The sequence below is a fragment of the Thamnophis elegans genome, chromosome 2 (assembly GCF_009769535.1).
Source record: "Thamnophis elegans isolate rThaEle1 chromosome 2, rThaEle1.pri, whole genome shotgun sequence".
Lineage (NCBI taxonomy): Eukaryota > Metazoa > Chordata > Lepidosauria > Squamata > Colubridae > Thamnophis > Thamnophis elegans.
In genome coordinates this window covers 159,758,487-159,779,248 of record NC_045542.1, presented here as the reverse complement: position 1 = coordinate 159,779,248, position 20,762 = coordinate 159,758,487, and the positions used below count along the sequence as shown (strand labels likewise).

The following is a 20,762-nucleotide window of genomic DNA, read 5'->3' as shown; positions in this document are numbered from 1 at the left end:
TTTTTTTGTAAATCAATCAACCAAAGGTCTCCCTTCTTGCTTGATGTTTGCAATGTCAGCACACAGAAGTCACTTTCATTCTCATGAATCTAACTTGGCAGAAAGAGAAAGAGACAGACTAAACTCTATGTAGTTTTATGGAACTTCAATGCTCTTCGGACTTATAAGCTAATGTGTATTCCTCATTATGGAAATTTCAGTCCTCTAGAACTTTGCAACAATCTGGAGAAGTTGGCAAAACTGAACGTGCCCGATGTCATCAGAAGTACCCACAGTCACTTTGTGGAGTGAGATGGGCAGCATATAAAGTATGTTGAACTACAAATGACCCAACTCCATTGTAGCCACATACATCACACTGTCAGATCATCCAACCCACCGCATGGGGTCGCCGGTGGCATTTGTATAGTTCCCCGTAGTGTCTCTGACAGAGACTTCATGGTTTTTCTCATGGTCCCTTGCTTTGTACTCTGGTTCTGGCTGACACCCTTGTACCAACCTTGGAACACTCCACTGCCTGGTGACCCGGCTTCCCACACCGGAAAAATGTGCCTCGGTGGCACGGTTGACACCGTCCTAGGTACCACCACAGATGTGGCTTTCACGGCTGTAGCCTGGGCTCCCCGGGTGGAACCTGTCACCTGGGAGGAGGCTTTTGGCCCCGAACTCACCTCATCACCTCACTCTCTCCTCATCAATCCTCTCGAAACTCAACATCCAGTTCTGTGGCCGACTGGAAGCATGGCTGTAATCGGTAAGGCAATCCTTGGCACATACAGGCCTGCCATAGCGGCCGGTCAAGGCCTCCCTTAAAATAGTGCAGAACCCAATGTTCTTGCCAACCACACACTTTTCCCACCAAGCGATGAAAGTCTTGGATATAGTCCTTCACAGGACGGGCCCTTTGCCTTACTGGTTTGTTACTGCCTTAAGAAACTGTCAGGTTCCGGACAGACAGCAAAGACTCTGAACAGTAATGCAGATCAGAACTCTGTTTAATCCATGCCGGCACGAACTGATCACCAAGTTGCAAATGCAAACAAAGGAAAATTGTTAGAGCTACTGCTCTGTGCTCCCGACCACCTTTATAAAGCTTTATTCAAATTACACCCCATGACTCCAATAAGGATTTATTCAAATTACACTCCCGTGGCTCCAATTTCCCCATCCATGTCACACCAAATCCAGAAGCTCATCCCCCTCAACCATCTGACGATGCAGCACCTCCCCCGTGATTATGCCTTGAGTGGTAAGGAGTCAATCCTCCATAGTTCCTAGTGCTGCATTCGCTAACACCCACCGGAGCACCTCCCAGCTGTCCTCATTCCGTTTATAAAAGTGGTGGTTGGTGTCTGGGCCACCTCCCAGCTGTCTGGCGCCCGCCATGCCTTTCGCTTCACATCACCAGGGTTGAGGGCTATCCAGAATGGCTACCCACATCAGAGGAGATTCACAGGAAGTGCATAGCATTCCTGGTGCATTCTCCCTCGTGATGGCATCCCTGAGCTGCCGGAGCGTCATGGAACTGACAGTTTTAGCATTCCACATTGTTAGCCGTGAAGGATATGTGTGGGTGCCCCTTCCTCAGATGACCAAATTATGAAGTTGATGACTACTAATTGATAAAGATCATAGGTCATAGAAAAAGACCTCATACATAGTTCACTTCTACCGTAGGAATGATGGTCAAAAGGCCAATGGTCCTGGTTGGAAAGGAACATGTCTTTTTGCAGGTAGAGGGACAAGAATAAACCATGGCTGTCAGGATTGCATGGATGGCTATATTCCAGCATTTTCGTCTCTTCAAAAGATGGGTTGTGTTTCCAGTTCCTATAGGTTCAAATCAAAGCTCATAATAATAGCTATGTATCCTGAAGCTCCCGGTCACGGTAATGAAGGCAGATAGAGAAATTGGAATGTTTCTTAGCTTCTCTGCAAAGTTCAGCTGCTAGACAAGGTCCCAAGACAGCCTCACATTCAGGCTTCCTACTAAGTCATCATGGAAGAGTCCCTATCTTGGCTCCTGCGTCTGAGTCCTGGCTTTTATAGATTTTCCTATCTGTTTTACAAAGTGAACATGGCCGAATCAAATGTTTTCCCATGCAAGCTGCCCCAGTGAGAAGACGACGACTTGTAAGAATGAGGATGTAAGCATGAACACACCTACACAAGAATAAAATGCTTGTACCCATGATAAGTTTAAAAGAGGGCTCAAGACAGTGAGCTACACAGGTAGTCCTTGGTTAAGGAATGGAATTTGGATGAGAATTTCCATCACTAAGTGATGCGGTCATAAAGCGTGACATCGTATTAGCCAATCCCAGTGTTGGGAAGGTGCCAGGGCTTGACCTTCTGTCCATTAATAAAGAAGAAAAACAACAGGGGAAATCCCACAGAGGATTTAAAGACAGACCAGAATTTGTAAGAATAAAAAAAATATAATATAGCTGTTAGTTCTGATAAAGCATCACTTATTTATTTATATCCTGCCTTTATTTTTTGGAAATAATAAATACAGCACAGAAACCCAATATTCCTTCCTCCTGCTCTTTTCCCTACAACAACCCTGTGACATGAGTTGAGCTGAGAGAGACTAGCCCAAAGTCACCCAGCCAGCCTTCAGGCCTAAGGCTGAACTAGTATTCACAGTCACCCAGTGTCTAGCCTGGTGCCTTAACTGTTTCACCAAACTGAATTTATAGAAGAAGGAAATTTATTGGAAAAAAAAATTGGAAAACTGCATAGCATTCCTTTTTACATAAAGCAATTGGTTTCTATAATGCTTTCAATTGGTTTCTATAATGCATTCTTATGCAAGAGTTTTAGTAAATATGCTCTGATTCACCATAAAAGCATTCATACAGAGGAGAAGGCATATCAATGCATGGAGTGCAGCAAAACCTTCTGTTATTATGCACCTCTTAGAAGACATCAAAGGAGTCATAAAGGAGAGAAGCTATATCAATGCATGGAGTGTGGAAAGACCTTTACTCGTAACACCTTAATACCCACAAGAGGATCCACACAGGAGAGAAAGCTTATGAATGCATGGAGTGCAACAAAACCTTTTATTTTTCCACACATGACATTGTTCTGCATTCTGTCTTGATGAGATTGCCAAATCCTCACATCTTGTAAAGGGCTTCTGCGAGATCCTTGAGCTGTCTATATCCTCTGTAGAAATATTTTGCTCTAAAAAGAACAAGATTCCCACTGTTGCAGCATCATTCAGCTTACCTAAGTTGTAACTTGTGTAAAAGCTGAGGGTGGCATTGACCTGACCTTGCATTGTCAACAGGAACTAAACTGAGAAGTAACTTTCGGATTTCCCCTCTCTTAGGCTTGGGGTCTTTTCCTGCTTTTTAGTTTTGGGAGTTAAAGCTAATGAAGCAGATGACTAAATATTTAACTCTGGCAGAAAAACATATTAGGAAAGTGTCAACTACAGTCCCAAGATGAAGAACTCAATGGATTAACATCCATCATCTTCATCTATTGTTACACTAATCAAGCGGGTATCCCTGAGTAGGCTTGAAACATCATCTTTTTGGTTAACAACCATACACGTTAATCCCTTGCGCCAGTCTTGACACATTTGACATCAGTTTTCCTTGGCTTGAGAATTCAAAGTACTTTAAGCCATAAAATATAGTTTGTTCTCCCCCCCCCCCCATTATCAGATATACAAAATAAAACCTTGGGCTATAAAGGAGACTAGATTGGATGCCCTACTTGGCTCAGTTGACCTTTAGCTGGTAGCTGTGAACTGTCAACTTAAGGGAGATCAGGTCACAAAAAGGGTTAACATTTAATATTGTTAGCCCTCGGGAATATCTGTGGATGCCCTTTCCTCAGTTAAGTGGCCAAATTATGAAGTTGATGGACTGCCAATTGATAGAGGTCATAAGTCATAGAAAAAGACCTCATACACAGTTCACTTCTACCGTAGGAGTGATGGTCAAGAGGCCAACTGTCCTGGCTGGAAAGGAGCATGCCATTTTGCAGGTAGGGGAACAAGAATAAACCATGGCTATCAGGATTGTATGGATGGCTATATTCCAGCCTTTCTACCCTTCAAAAGATGGGTTGTGTTTCCAGTTCCTATAGGTTCAAAATAAAAGCAAATAATAGCTATGTATCCTGAAGTTCCTAGTCATGGTAAAGAAGGCAGATAGAGAAATTGGAATGTTTCTCAGCTCCTCTCTAAAGTTCAGCTGCTAGTCAAGGTCCCAAGACAGCCTCAGATGCAGGCTGTCTACTAAAGCTGTCTTCTCTGGCCCTCTGCCTATGGACAGAATACATCCTTCAGCCAGTTCTGCAAAGCCATTTCAGTGATCTAGAGTCATCATGGAAGAGTCCCAATCTTGGCTCCTGCGTCTGAGTCCTGGCTTTTATAGATTTTCCTATTTGTTTTACAAAGTGAATATGGCTGAACCTAATGTTTTCCATGCAGGCAGCCCCAGTGAGAAAAAGACTTCACTGTACAAATAAGGATGAAAACATGTGCACACCATCACAAGCATAAAAATCCCCATTTGTTGTGTTTTCACTCAACTACCTCAGTGCCCGTGAGGGGTTTAAAAGAGGGATCAAACAGTGAGCTACACAGGTAGTCCTTGGTTAAGGAATGGAATTTGGATGAGAATTTCCATCACTCATTGATACAGTTGTAAAGCGTAACATCATGTTAGCCAATCCAAGTGTTGGGGTGGTGCCAGCGCTTTACCTGCTGTCCATTAATAAAGAAGAAAAACAACAGAGGAAATCCCAGAGAGGATTTAAAGACAGATCAGGCTTTATAAGAGTAAAAATATTGTTGTATACTAGTAGAAACATAGTAGCAATAGTTAACAATATACTGTCCAAGATAGACAATAATATATCATATTATATAGTATACATCAGTGATGGCTAACCTTTTTGTCGTGTGCTGAAGGTTCGTGCGCAAACGCGCAACAGCAAGTGCACGCGTACCCACACCCATAATACAATGCACATGCACATACCCCGTACCCCTCCTGCGAATGCACACATGACACCCCCGAGGTCTCCCGGAACCAAAAATGGGGTGCGGGGTGGGCACATACACCGCGATCCCCCTGTGCATGCCTACACTGTTACAGGAGTTATGTTGGCCTTGTATGCAGCTTTATTCCTCTCTGAGCCTTCTCTGTGGGAGCGCCTTCCCTCTGGAATTAGCTGCCACCGGAACTTCGTATAATCCCCGACCTCTGGTCCTTCTGATACCCCTAAAAAGTTGGCTTTTCCAGCAAGCCAGCCTGGCCTGAACAAAACAAAACAAATTATTGATCATTGTTAATTTTTATCAATTTTTTAAAAAATGTTATTGTTAATCCGAATTGGGTTTGTTTGGGATATTCTATTTAATTCTTTTTAACTTTTGTAATATGTGTTTTTTTTAATGTTGTACGCCACCCTGAGTCCTTGGGAGAAGGGCGGCATATAAATCTAATAAACCAAACCAATCTGGCATTCATCTCCATTGTTCAGTGATGCATTTTCTGCCTCTTTAGGATTTACCTTTATCTGCTCCTATGAGGCACTTCCTGTTCCTGTTGGATATATATTGATGGCTTGTATAGTGTTTTGCAGACCTGAAAATCAGCTGGCTGTTGACACATGCTTAGTAGAGCTCAGCTGGGGCTCACATGCCGGCAGAGGCCTCCGTGTGCCATCTGTGGCATGCATGCCATAGGTTCGCCATCACGGGTATATATTATATGGACAATAATATATAGTATAATAGAGAGAACATTGTATGGTACAAATATACTAAAATCTATTATAAGAAAACAAATACAAGAACTTAAACATTGCTTGTTTATTTACTGCAAGACAAAAAATAAAGAAAAAATTGCACATTATGTTTCACTTTTGTATCTTGGATATTTTTTCAAAATAAAACATCTCCACAATCCTTGTTGGGCAACTCAGAATTTAAATTGTCTAGAATCCACTACATTTGATAAATGTTTTCAATTCAAGTCAATCAAAGTGGGTATGGTTTAAAAAGAACCTTTGACAAAATGAGTCATTAAGCACTGTGTATGAAAACAAATCTTAGCTGCTAAAGGAAGGGAATTTGGCCCACACAGATTGCAAGGCTTTGCAAGCAACAGCCAACATTCTGGGCGCAGCAATCAGACTTCTCACTGAAGCCTTCCTCAGACAAGCAGGGATGAAAAAATAGAACAGTCAGAAAAAGGACTCAGTCAAAGACACTTGGGCCAATATCAGAACAGAAATATTGAGGCAAGAGATATCAGATAACTTCTAATAATGTTGTGGGATTATTTTAAGCCAAAAGATAGTTGAAGAATAACGTGATACTTGTGTTTGATATTTTGGAATATTTGAAACAATATAATGAAAAACAAAGAGGAATATTTCTACATGCAAAGGCGGCCTTTGAACTATTTGAACTTGGAAAAACAACAAGCAGGATTAGGGATCCACATTGTTCTGGTTTGCACCAGAAAGGCAATTTATAGATGCAAATCTAAGGAGGACTCCAATTTGGAATAGAATACAATTCTTTATTTGCCAAGTGTGATTGGACACACAAGAAATTTGTCTTGGTGTATATGCTCTCAGTGTTCATAAATAGAATAAAATACATTCATCAAGAATAAAAAGATATATTGGTTGCAGAGCCAAACCAGACAGTTATGGAGGTGCAGATGACAGACTCAATAATTCCTCTGTAGAACTGAATCAGTAGCTCTTTGGGCCGTTTGAGCTTTCTGAGTTGGCGCAGAAAGAACATACTTTGTTGATGACATTTTTGACATTAGGTGTCCATTTTAAATCTTGGGATATGATAGAATCTAGAAACTTGAAGTTCTCTACTGTTGATACTGTGTTCTCTAATATTGTTAAGAGGTGGTGGTATTTGTTCAAAGTTACACACCACTGAAAAAAAGTGACTTATCATCATTTTTTAAACTTATCGCTGTTGCAGAATCCCCATGGTCACCTGATGGTTGACAACTGACCATATTTATGACAGTTGCAGTGTCCCAGGGTTGTGTGATCACTTTCTACGACCTTCTGACCAGCAAACCAATGGGGAAACCAGAATCACTTAACAGTTTTCCTAAGTTACCTACAGGGTTCACTTAACAAATTTGTCAAGAAAAGTAGTAAAATGGGGTAAAATTCACTAAACAACTATCTTACCTAGAAACAGAAATTTTGGGATCAATTACAGTTATAAACTGAGGCCTACCTGTATTTCTATTGAAGCTCTTCTCACACTTCTGTTATTGATATGGTTTCTCTCGTGTTGATCCTTCTATGGCAAGTAAGAACATTACTCCTTGCAAAGCTCTCCCCACACTCTATTCATTCATTCATATGGTTCCCGCTTTCCCCTCCATATGGATCCTCTTATGGGAAGTGAGATCACAACTCCTTCTAAAGCCTTCTCCACAGTGCACACATTTAAATGGCCTCTTATCTGTGTGGATCCTTTTGTGGGAATTAAGACTACTGCTTCTAGTAAGGGTCTTTCCACACTCTATACATTGATATGGTCTTTCTCCTGTGTGGATCCTTTTGTGGGAAGTAAGATTACTGCTGCAAGTAAAAGTCTTTCACACTCCATGCATTCATACGATCTTTCGCCTGTGTGGATCCTTTTCTGGGAGGTAAGATTAATGCTACAAGTAAAGGTCTTTCCACACTCCATGCATTGATATGGCTTCCTCTCTTTATGGATGCTTTTATGGTAAATCAGCATATTTACTACTCAAGCTCTTTCCACATTCCATGCATTGAAATGGCTTCACTCATGTGTGGATCCTCTTGTGAGAATTAAGACTATTGCTACAAGTAAAGGTCTTTCCACACTCCATGCATTTATATGGCTTCTCTCCTGTATGGATCCTCTTGTGGGAATTAAGATTATTGCTACGAGTAAAGGTCTTTCCACACTCCAAGCATTTATATGGCTTCTCTCCTGTGTGGATCCCCTTGTGGGAATTAAGACTACTGCTAAAAGTAAAGGTCTTTCCACACTCCATGCATTTATATGGCTTCTCTCCTGTGTGGATCCTCTTGTGGCAATTAAGACGACTGATACGAGTAAAAGTCTTTCCACACTCCATGCATTTATATGGCTTCTCTCCTGTGTGGATCCCCTTGTGGGAATTAAGACTACTGATAAAAGTAAAGGTCTCTCCACATTCCATGCATTTATATGGCTTCTCTCCTGTATGGATCCTCTTGTGGGAATTAAGATTACTGCTACGAGTAAAGGTCTTTCCACACTCCAAGCATTTATATGGCTTCTCTCCTGTGTGGATCCCCTTATGGGAATTAAGACTACTGCTAAATGTAAAGGTCTTTCCACACTCCATGCATTTATATGGCTTCTCTCCTGTGTGGATCCTCTTGTGGCAATTAAGACGACTGATACGAGTAAAAGTCTTTCCACACTCCATGCATTTATATGGCTTCTCTCCTGTGTGGATCCTCTTGTGGAAATTAAGAAGACTGCTACGAGTAAAGGTCTTTCCACATTCCATGCATTTATATGGCTTCTCTCCTGTGTGGATCCTCTTGTGGGAATTAAGACTACTGCTACAAATAAAGGTCTTTCCACATTCAATGCATTTATATGGCTTCTCTCCTGTGTGGATCCTCTTGTGGCAATTAAGACGACTGATACGAGTAAAAGTCTTTCCACACTCCATGCATTTATATGGCTTCTCTCCTGTGTGGATCCTCTTGTGGGAATTAAGATGACTGCTAAAAGTAAAGGTCTTTCCACACTCCATGCATTTATATGGCTTCTCTCCTGTATGGATCCTCTTGTGGGAATTAAGATTACTGCTACGAGTAAAGGTCTTTCCACAGTCCAAGCATTTATATGGCTTCTCTCCTGTGTGGATCCCCTTGTGGTAATTAAGACTACTGCTAAAAGTAAAGGTCTTTCCACACTCCATGCATTTATATGGCTTCTCTCCTGTGTGGATCCTCTTGTGGGAATTAAGAAGACTGCTACGAGTAAAGGTCTTTCCACATTCCATACATTGATATGGCTTCTCGCCTGTGTGGATCATTTTGTGGGAGGTAAGAGCAGAATTCCACTTAAAGCCCTTTCCACATTCCACCCATTGAAATGGCTTCTCTTCCATGTGATTCCTCTTATGGGAATTTAGATCACTGGTACAAGAAAAGGTCTTTCCACAGTCCATGCATTGATATGGTTTCTCTCCTGTGTGGATCCTCTTGTGAGAATTAAGATTAATGCTACAAGTAAAGGTCCCTCCACAATCCATGCATTTATAAGGTCTTTCTCCTTTGTGATTTCTTTGATGTCTTATATTAATAAAGTTCTTCCCACACTCCATGCATTTGTAAAGTTGTTCTCCTTTGTGATTCCTTTCGTGAGTTCTAAGAGAGACATTATTACAGAAGGTCTTTCCACACACCCTGCAGGTATATGATTTCCTGTCTGAATGTGTCTTTTCTTGAGAAATAAGATGATCGGATTTATTAAAGCTCTTTCCAGACTCCATGCATTGATATGGTTTTTCTCCCATATCGATGTTTCTACAGTTAGGAAGCCAACTGACCCGAGGAAAGCCTTTTTTAATTCCACTTTGTGATTGCTTTGTTTCATCACTCTTTGAATGCATCTGATCTGCAAATTTCCTCTTTTCCTTTTTCAGATAGAAGGCTTGGCATTCCTCATTGCAATTCTTCTTCTCTTGCCCATTAAAGCCTTCAAAAAGAAAATTGAAAATGAAATGTAGCTAGAAAAGAGAACAATCAAACCTCTTCTTCTGAAATTCAGCCACAGAATCATTAATATATTTTGGTTGCTTCGTTGTCAAACATGAACTAAGGTTTTAGGAAGAATCCATTTCCAAGTATATCCCTATTGATCCTTATATAACAGGATTGAGTGACATCACAATGAATCTAAGACACAATCCTGAAGTAATCTGTGACATGGAACTATTCCATGGTGCCACAAACTCGTGAGGACAACTGGACACAGTATGCAGTTTTCCAATTTTTGTTTCAATAAATTTCCTCCCTCTATAAATTCAGTTTGGTGAAACAGTTAACGCACCAGGCTAGTTACTGGGTGACTGTGAGTACTCATGTAGCATTAGGCTAGCTGGGTGATTTTGGGCCAGTCTCTCTCAGCTCATCCATTTCACAAGGTGGTTGTTGTAGGGAAAAAACAGCTGGAGGAAGGAATATTGGGTTTCTCTGCTGTATTTATTATTTACAAAAAATAGAGACAGGCTATAAATAAATAAGTGATGTTTTATCAGAACTAACATCTAAGCCCCCCACCCCATAATTTTTCGATGTTGCTCAGCACAGTCAAGGCTCTTACCCAGAGAAGACAGATTCCTGGAATTCTCCAGCATGACTTCCCCATGGAGAGCTTTTTGGGAAGGATCCAACTGAGACCACTCCTCCTTGGAGAAATACACAGCCACGTCCTCAAAAGACACAACACCCTGAACAAGGAAACAATTTCCCCTATTATTAACAGATAATTCCCAACATAATTTGAGAGTTTTCTTCCACCAATTCAAGGAGAGATTCGGGAACAAAATGGGCATCTTGTGCAAAATTTAGAATGAGATCACTTATAATAGTATATGTTTACAGAGATTCTCAGTCATCAGGTCACGGTTGTCCCAAAGATTATTTTTAAAAGGCAGAAAAGAGTAATATTTTTTTGGGGGGGGGGGAGACAGAAGGAAGAGCCCTGATGCTGACAACAATCCGGCCAATGAAATCTGATGGTGAAGCAGGAGAGGTGGAGAAAGCGTCTCACAAAGGATCCCCTCAGAAGGGAGAGATAGGTCAGGTGCATCTCAGTTTAGAATGACCCGATGTCAGATTCGTATTGCTTAGAAGCAACAATTTATTACAATAAACTCTAGAACAAAAATTAAATCCAACCAAGATTCATGGACCTTTTCTGATCTTTTTCCTCCTTACCTGAAGTAGTGGTTGAGCCAATCCTTCAGCCCCACCACAAAGAGGAGGAGATTCTAAAATTATCAAGGACAGCTTTCTACTCTCTGTAAGGGAAAAATGGATGAAACAGATTTGTTATAACGAGACAGGTTCCAATCAAGAGGAGCAAAAGAATCAGCTAAATGTTGGAGTCACATCACACAGAAAAAGATTTTCTTACCTGGCTTGGTATCGCGGCTTTGATCTTCGTGTAAGGTCTCTCTGAAGAGCAGCTCTTGAGAAGACCTGAATGAATCTTTCCTCCCCTTGGGACACTCAGTCATAGCGTCCAAGGATTTCTGGAGATGATGTGATACGAGAAACAAAGAAAGAGTATTATTGAATTATCATACTGCACCTTTAAACCAGAAGACCCCACTGTCCATTGCTGAAACTCGAAACAGAATGGAAAAATTGTCCCAAAAACATTTTCTGGAAGAAAAATGGAGCAACAGGCCTTAGGCGTTAACAATCCCAGAAAACTCTGCAAAAGGGATTCACAAATTCAGAGAGCTGCTCTTTAGAACTGTTAATATTCTCGCACCTGCAATTCTTCTTGCATCTTTTCCTCCTCCTGGGTCATCAAGAAGCCTTCAGCCAGGGCCACGGCCTGGGAACTGGTCTCCGCTCCACACTCCCGCACCCATTTCTCCATCTCTGGGGGAAGGACAGCCAGGAATTGCTCCAGGAGCACCAAGTCCAGTATCTGATCCTTGGTGTGTCTTTCCGGCTGCAGCCATTGACAACAAAGGCGGTGAAGCTGGCTGCAAACATCTCGGGGACTCTTCCCCTCCTGAAAGTGCACTTTTCTGAAGTCACAGGATTGGATCTCTGAATTGTTGACTTCCCCTTCTTGGCTCTTCTGCCCAGAACCTGCCCCGTTCTTCCTATAGCTCCATGGCTGAGTAGCTGGACGGCCTTCTCCAACTCCTGCATCTGCTGGGCTTTGTCCCTCCATCTTCTTTTTGGTCTCTAATTCAGATGGATCTCCCCAAGTATTCTAATCAGAAGAGGTCTGGCCAAATCACCTAAAGGCCATTCAGCTCTCTTTCCCCACAAAATACACTGGACTCAAGGGACCCAGGAAAGATTTCCCACTTATATATCTGAAATGCAAAACATACCATGTTCAATATGGTGAGGTGACAAATCTGAATACTGAGCAACCTCTTCCTCCTCCTGCCCCCCAAAAAAGAAAGAAAAAGAAATCCAGCAATATCTGTAAGGAGGGGGCATCTTATTGGGAAGACTGACTACAGGGGGTTGGGGGCTTAGCCACACTGGTATTTGCCCGGCCAGGGACACACCCTGCTTCTTGTTTGAGACATGCACCAGACACAGGGTGGTACAGAGAAACAAGCAGAAGTGGTGCTTAATGTTATTAGTGGCATAAGCAAATCAATTCTTGTATAAGCGAAAGAGAAGTTAAATTAATTCTCATTCTATTATTATGTCCCATTAATTATACACTATATTGCCAAAAGAATTCACTTATCTGCCTTTACTCGCATAGGAACCTACAGTATTTAACCTGTGATTATGTCTTCCCGACTGAATTGCTGTTAGTATTTTTTTCCCCTTTGGATTCATTGTTGAGTCACTGACAATGCATTAGTGCCCATAATGTGGCTATTTATTTCCTTAGTCTACTCCATGCTTCATTCATTTTTATTATCCTACAGATGCATATCAGTTATAATGTGACTTCTCCAAATTAATGACTTTTTTCATTATTCTTTGTGCTAATTATAGTTAGTCTGGATTTTATCAGACTGATTGTCATTTATCTGTTCTGTATTAATATGAGTTATTGGGTAGAGAACTGGTAACAACATCCATTAGACTTCAGTCAGCAGAGATCTGGAGCATGGGGCATGTCCATATGGGAATGCATGGGGCAGGCAGAGGTTGAGGGGAGCAGGCAGCCCTGCAAGTAGCTCGGTTCTATAGTATCTAAAGCTTTAAAGGCAATAACCAGGAAACTTGAATTGCACCTGAACATCTATTGGGAGCCAATATAAGTTCATATGCGAGTAAAGGCAGGTGAGCGAATACTTTTGGCAATGTAGTGTACTTATTCTATTATTATTATGTCCCTTCTATAGAATCGGAATCATAAATCTCTTTCTTCATGTCAGAATAACCCCTAGGGATTAACCCCATTGGTATAGAATTACCAAGAGGCAGCTGAACAATAATATAGAGCCATTTATTATCTTTCTTTTGCAAAAGGGACTTCCATGCTCATATGGCGGAGCCAAGGAGGACAGCTTCCATTGAAATACATGATAGTTATACACATTTTCAGAAGCTCGGCCTTGTTATTGCCATCCTATTGGCTAAATTCTGGTTGTGTAAGGGTCCTCTTCCCGTAACTTCCATCCTATCTCTTTTACTCATTTCAAGTAATCTCCATCCCTGTTGGGCAGCTGCCCCTATAGTCAGCATTGTTATTTAAAGGAAGACTACAGGAAGCCTAACCTGCCAGCTATTGTTAACCAGTTGTGCGAGATAAACTTGTTATTGTAAGTACTGAGAACATTCTTACATAATGTCTTACTTTATATTCCAATAAAGCGTCTGGAGGCTAAACATGGCATTACCACTGCTCTATCTTTTATAGGGATAATTCTTACTTCGCACATCAATCTCCTGGCGCAAAGTCTTCCTGGAAACCAGGAAACCGAGTCCCAGTCCTTGCACAACTTATATGCAATTCCTTGCACACGGAGTTGCAGCCTTGCATGGAAAGGCGGCAGGAGCGACTTCGGCAGGTCGCTTCTCTCAGCCAAAGAAAGAGGAGAGGGAACCCCTTTCTGAAAACGGGAGCCACCAAATATGCAGGAAATTGTCCAGGAGTCAAGACTGATCTGAAAGTAGAAATTAGTTTTGCAAAGCCGACCTCCATCCGTGTAAGATCTCCCCGCAAACTGTTGGACTTCTGAGAAAAAACTCACCTTAAGGCTCAGAGGGAAGAGGAACCGGATCGGACACGAGAGAAAACTCAGATGCGCTCCCAGCCCTTTTCGGGGGCGGGGAATGGCCAGGAGAACCCTTGTGACGGGAAAGAAAGAGGCGCATGCTCAGTTTTCTTGGGAAGCGGGAGGGGGAGGGATCTTTGCCAGGCTCTTCCAACGGCTACCGATGACGCCCACTGGAAGATCCTCCCAGCGGCGCCAGAGGAGACGGAGGGCATCATGTTCCATGTGTGACTCGGATGATGGGCGTTGGACTAGAAGAAAAATGCCCCTCTAACATTGCCTGCCTAGAAAGGCTGTGTCGTCTCTAGCAGGCGACAGTTTTTAGATTTTCCTCTTTTTAATGTCTAAGAACCATCTCTGGTCTTTCCAACATTGAGGGAATCTTTGTGGAGAATCAAAATTCTGGCTTATTTTGTGAGAGAGGAATTCTTCATCCTGAAGCTTTTTCCACACAGGATACATTGATATACATATATACATACATACATCATACATACATACATACATACATACATACATACACACACACACACACACACACACACACATTTCCTTGATTTGTTAATATGATGATCTCAACATCCAAGAGCCGCTTCTCCTGACTTCTGTCTGTCAGAAACTGAAGTTATTTTCTGAAGTAGTTTTTCTTAATTTCATATTATTTTATTAGGTTTTTTTGGTAAATCAATTAACCAAAAGTCTCCCTTCTTGCTTGATGTTTGCAATGTCAGCACACGGAAGTCACTTTCATTCTCATGAATCTAACTTGGCAGAAAGAGAAAGAGACAGACTAAACTCTATGTAGTTTTATGGAACTTCAATGCTCTTCGGACTTATAAGCTAATGTGTATTCCTCATTATGGAAATTTCAGTCCTCTAAAACTTTGCAACAATCTGGAGAAGTTGGCAAAACTGAACGTGCCCGATGTCATCAGAAGTACCCACAGTCACTTTGTGGAGTGAGATGGGCAGCGTATAAAGTATGTTGAACTACAAATGACCCAACTCCATTGTAGCCACATATGTCACACTTTCAGATCATCCAACCCACCGCACGGTGGCATTTGTATAGTTCCCCGTAATGTCTCTGACGGAGACTTCATGGTTTTTCTCATGGTCCCTTGCTTTGTACTCTGGTTCTGGCTGACACCCTTGTACCAACCTCGGAACACTCCACTTCCTGGTGACCCGGCTTCCCACACCGGAAAAACGTGCCTCGATGATACGGTTGGCACCGTCCCAGGTACTGCCACAGGTGTGGCTTTCATGGCTGTAGCCTGGGCTTCCAGGGTGGAACCTGTCACCTGGGAGGGAGGCTTTTGGCCCCGAGCTCACCTCATCACCTCACTCTCCTCATCAATCCTCCCAAAACTCAACATCCAATTCTGTGGCAGTCTGGAAGCATGGCTGTAACCAGTAAGGCAATCCTTGATACATACAGGACTGCCATAGTGGCCGGTCAAGGCCTCCTTTAAAATCGTGCAGAGCCCAATGTTCTTGCCAACCACACACTTTTCCCGCCAAGCGATGAAAGTCTTGGATATAGTCCTTCACAGGCCAGGCCCTTTGCCTTACTGGTTTGTTACTGCCTTAAGAAACTGTCAGGTTCTGGAGAGACAGCAAGACTCTGATCAGTAATGAAGATCAGAACTCTGTTTAATCCATGCTGGCAGGTTGCAAATGCAAACAAAGGAAAATTGTTAGAGCTACTGCTCTGTGCTCCCGACCACCTTTATAAAGCTTTATTCAAATTACACCCCATGACTCCAATAAGGATTTAGTCAAATTACACTCCTGTGGCTCCAATTTCCCCAGCCATGTCACACCAAATCCGGAAGCTCATCCCCCTCAACCATCCGATGCATGTAGCACCAACCCCGTGATGATGCCTTGAGTGGTAAGGAGTCAGTCCTATAGAGTTCCTAGCGCTGCATGCGCTAACACCCACCAGAGCACCTCCCAGCTGTCCTCATTCCATTTATAAAAGTGGTGGTTGGCGTCTGGGCCACCTCCCAGCTATCTGGCACCCACCATGCCTTTTGCTTCACATCACCTGTGTTGAGGGCTATCCAGAATGGCTACCCACATCAGAGGAGATTCCCAGGAAGTGCATAGCTTTCCTGCTGCGTTCTCCTCACGATGGCATCCCTGAGCTGCCGGAGCATCATGGAACTGACAGTTTTAGTATTCCACATTGTTAGCCCTGAAGGATATGTGTGGGTGCCCCTTCCTCAGATGACCAAATTATGAAGTTGATGACTACTAATTGATAGAGATCATAGGTAACAGAAAAAGACCTCATACATAGTTCACTTCTACCATAGGAATGATGGTCAAGAGGCCAATGGTCCTGGTTGGAAAGGAACATGTCTTTTTGCAGGTAGGAGATAAGAACAAACCACGGCTGTCAGGATTGCATGGTTGGCTATATTTCAGCCCTTTCGTCTCTTCAATAGATGGGTTATGTTTCCAGTTCCTATAGGTTCAAAGTCAAAGCTCATAATAATAGCTATGTATCCTGAAGCTCCTGGTCACGGTAATGAAGGCAGATAGAGAAATTGGAATGTTTCTTAGCTTCTCTGCAAAGTTCAGCTGCTAGACAAGGTCCCAAGACAGCCTCACATTCAGGCTTCCTACTAAGTCATCATGGAAGAGTCCCAATCTTGGCTCCTTTGTCTGAGTCCTGGCTTTTATAGATTTTCCTATCTGTTTTACAAAGTGAACTTACCTGTCTGGGAATTCAACCAAAAGCAATAGAACAAGATCACATATATATCAACATATCGTGTGAAAAGAATTTCAGAATGATGAATTCCTATCACAAAAGAAATCAGAATGAGAAATGAAATCCCTGTTCTAATACATTTTTAGACGCATTAGTCAAGGTGGTGCAGTGGTTAAAATGCAGTATATATTGCAAGCTATTTCTGCTGACTGCCAGGAGTTCGATTCATACCGGCTCAAGGTTGATTGAACCTTCCAATCTTCCGAGATCGGTAAAATGAGAACTTAGATTGTTGGAGGCAATATGCCGATTCTGTAAAACATTTATGGAGTGTTGTAAAGCACTATGAAGAGGTATACAAGTTTAAGGGCTATAGCTATTGCTATGTTGTCTTTCTATGAGATAATAAGGAAATCTCTAAATTCAATTTAAATAAATTGGGTTTAATTGAAATTAATTGGATTTTAATTAGAATGGAATAAAATTAATTTTGGAGATAAATAAAATTAAATATCCTTGCTATGGTTGTCCATGAGACATTTTAAAATTCTTTTTAATGAATTAAAAATTAAAGCCACAGGAAAACGTTTGGAAGAATTTGGAGTGGGGGAGGAATACTTCAAGTTTACAGAGACTAAGGCTACTTTGAAGCTGTTTATTCAAATATTGCTCAATTATGGTTCTGGATCAAACTGGTGAAAGGGCACCAATTTTTGTTTTATAGCCATGATGTCACGTTATTTTTCAATATAGAAGACTGTGAAAAATGGGCTAAAAAGAATCAGGCTTTGGGCAAGAGGGAGGTGTTAATTCTATTCTTTATAAATCACTTCTTGGTTCTATTTCCCTGTTTTTTTCTTTCATTAATACAGATAAATCTCTTTGTTGTTCTTGCAGTGGCACCTTCAAATCCACACTAATCTCTTCAAAATTTGGGAATCTTCAGCTCTTTTGGCTGGAAGAAGATTGACACTTTGTTCACTCCGGATGACTGACATTGTCTTTCAACTTCCTATTGATATTTCCTGATCTTTCTTCCCTATTGAAAAAATGAAATGAAGCCATTTTTTTTCTTTTTTGCCTCATGGAATTTGAACCTTATGTGTATTTCTCAAGTTTTGCCTTCCTGCATTTTGTAATTCCACCTTTCCTCCAGTCACCTATCAGCCTCCATTCTCCCATTCTTCTCTCCATCGTGATGCCTTGTTTTGAGGTAAAACTTCTAAAACTTCCATGAGTTTGAGCTTTCTCTCCATTTTGGAACTTGTTTCCTTTTGATTCCCCTTTTCCAAGCACGATCATGTCTTCTGGATTCTTCCCATTTTTGCTGCCGCCACTTGCTATTTTGAAGTGCTGTTAGCTGTCCAGAGACATGAATTTGAAAAGGCAGTTGAAATAATGGAAATAAAAATCAATACAAAACTTGATTGTCCTAAGGCAGGGGTGTCAAATTTGATTTCATTAAGGGCTAGATCACCATTGTGGTTGTTTAAGAGGGGGATGCTGATGTTCAGGGCCAACTGGGCATGACTAAAGCCAGGGTCAGCATGACATTACTCTTGTGAGTGGCGCCTATGGGGGCCGGAAAGGTTTGGAGACATAATCCACGGGCCTCCGGTGTCTGGGTCGGGGAGCTGGGACGAGGAGCAGGAGGCTCGTCCTGTGGGTTGAGGTGAGGTGGGGAAGCTACAGCTGTTGTGCCTTCAGCTGCTTTTGGTGCCACTCAGTTTCCCACCCCATCCCCGCCAGGTTGGTCTGGTCTGGTGCTGGAGATAGCCACATGCTTTCTCTGTCATGCTACGAATGGGGATTAACCATACCTCAGGCCCCACCGCTAGCCCTGAAGCACCCAGCCCTGGTATAAGTGAGGTTGGATCAGATCATTCTCTCTCTCTCACTCCCTCTCACTCTCTCTCTCTCCCTCCCTCCCTCTCTTTCTCACACACACCTAAATAGAGGTTCAACTGGATCACTCTCTTACTCTCTCTGTCTCACTGCGGTGGTAATGGTGACACTTCATTTCCTGACTGGCAGGGCTCTTCTCTTTAGAAGACAAAATTAGACAATGGGGGAGTGGGAGACAAAGCAAGGCAGAGAGTGCGGAGCTGTCCCATGTACCGGCTTACCTGAGGAATCCGCAGCCAACCCATCAATCTCCTGACAATTGCCTTGCCTCAAAGCAGTGACTCCAAAAACCCGGCCCAAGACTCTGTCTCCTCCAGCTCATTTCTCCTTGTTACTGAGTGATGTACATGGAGTCCTAGACCGAGCTGGAGCTGCTGCAAGACGAGGCAGTTTTCAGAATGTTGATGGCCTGTTTGCAGGGAGCTCAGGTAAGCCGGTGCAGGGAGCGGGGGGGAGGCTCCGCACCCCCTGCCTTTCTTTATCCTCCGCCTCGCTTTGTGGCTGCAGCACCGGGGTGTTGCTCAGTCTCCTGTTCGGTTATGGTGGCGAGCAAGGAGAAGTGGCGAAGAACGAAGATGAAGCAAGGAGGTGGGGTGGTGGTGGAAGATGAAGCAAGGCAGGGGGTGCTCCCCACAGGCTTACCTGAAGGCCCTTCAGCCAGGCCATCCATGCCCAACCTGCTGTGGCCTGCCAGCTGCCAGCAGAGCTGGTGGTAGACTCGGACAGTGAGGAGATTGGGGAGGAATTTGGGCCAGTCTGCAGTCTGGGGAAGGCTCTGATGGGTGCTGTGCATCGGAGGCAGAGATGTGGCCAGGGCCGTCTGACATTTCTCAGATGCCTTCATAGTTGAAGATAAGTAGGGAAGAAGAACAGCTGGAGCCTGTTCCAGATGCATGTATGCGCACAGCTGTCAGGAGAAGGGAACAACTAAGGAACGGGGGTCGACTGAAGAAAAGGCATGTATAGTCTCAGAGGTTTCCCCAAGCCACTGAGATGCCGAAGTGACTGTGAGTGAAACTTGAGGCTTGCAAAAAAGATGATTTTATTTTTGGCCAAAACAAAATACTGGGTGAAACTATATCCAGAACATACAGACACAATGCATGTAATGAAAAGTCACACCTTGAGGAACGTATGGAGTCCTTTTATACTTTCAGAGACATCAGTTTAGTACTCAATTCTGGCCCCCTGACCCATGCCTTCCTTGTAGCCCTACATTGGCTGTGCAGCAAGGAACCCGGGGGGCGGGGGAGGCTGAGTGCTTAGCAACAGAGGTATTTGCCATACCATATTCCATTCCAAGCACTGAGTTATACAAAAAAAAAAAACACCAAGATAACAGGAATTCTTACAGGAGCAAAGCAATTCTTACCGAAGCAAAATACATAACAGGTTATTATTATGTCTCTGCATTCTTCCCTTTTCTTTCAGGACAGGATGCCTCCTGTCAATGGTTGACTAGAGGTGTATGTTTAATGGGGACGGTCTGGAGGACCATGATACTTGCCGGTGTATTGGGAGGGGTAGCAGACACTGGATTAAAGGGTTGAAATGGGAGGAGAAGGAGACCTCCAAAGGCTAACAACAGTAGAAATCCAAACCAGCTGTTTAGCTATTAAGGTTGAAGCAATATTTATTGGTGATGATGGGTCACTTGACTGGATGGGTTCAGGCTTATTCAGCCATGAAAGCCGCTGCAGCAATACTCACCAAAATTAGATTGTACCTAGATATGGAATAGTAGACACTCTAGCCAACAACCAAGGGACTCATTTTATTGCAAAAGTGCTTCAATCGATCATAGAGGCAGTAGGAATGTCATGTTACCATGGAGTGCAAATTCGTCTATGCCGTGAACCAAACCTTTATCCTTGGCCTTACCTTCTGAAATGTTTGGATTACCACACTTGGGCAGAATGGGGGAAATTCCACAATATGAAACTAAAGATATGTCTTCTTTATTTTACAAAGGACTACTAGCTCAAACCCTATCTCTTGATTCTGCTGTTCATAGGTTCAGCCTGGTGATTGAGTCCTGATAAAAGCTGACATGAGGAAAAACCTAACCCAGCTTGTGACACGTCCTACCAACTCCTGATAGTTCTATGATTGTAACTCTATTACTGAATGTTGTTGTT

At 42.7% G+C, this 20,762-nt stretch overlaps 2 protein-coding genes and 1 pseudogene across 2 annotated transcripts; all 3 read right to left on the bottom strand.

Moving 5' to 3' along the window:
* The window catches only part of LOC116503602, a 359,386-nt pseudogene that overhangs the window by 19,258 nt on the left and 319,366 nt on the right, over window positions 1-20,762 (bottom strand).
* LOC116503615 (zinc finger protein 253-like) lies at window positions 7,323-7,776 on the bottom strand. The gene is given in 2 exon segments (XM_032210145.1): window positions 7,323-7,618; window positions 7,621-7,776. Coding segments are annotated over 2 exon segments (387 nt in total). The 5' UTR covers window positions 7,763-7,776; the 3' UTR covers window positions 7,323-7,373.
* LOC116503603 (zinc finger protein 678-like) lies at window positions 7,800-14,071 on the bottom strand. The gene is made up of 6 exons (XM_032210128.1): window positions 13,971-14,071; window positions 11,558-12,119; window positions 11,195-11,312; window positions 10,996-11,078; window positions 10,379-10,505; window positions 7,800-9,751 (listed from the first exon to the last, which is right to left on the bottom strand). The coding sequence occupies exons 2-6, from the start codon at window positions 11,969-11,971 to the stop codon at window positions 7,812-7,814; spliced, it is 2,682 nt and encodes an 893-aa protein (XP_032066019.1). The 5' UTR covers window positions 11,972-12,119; window positions 13,971-14,071; the 3' UTR covers window positions 7,800-7,811.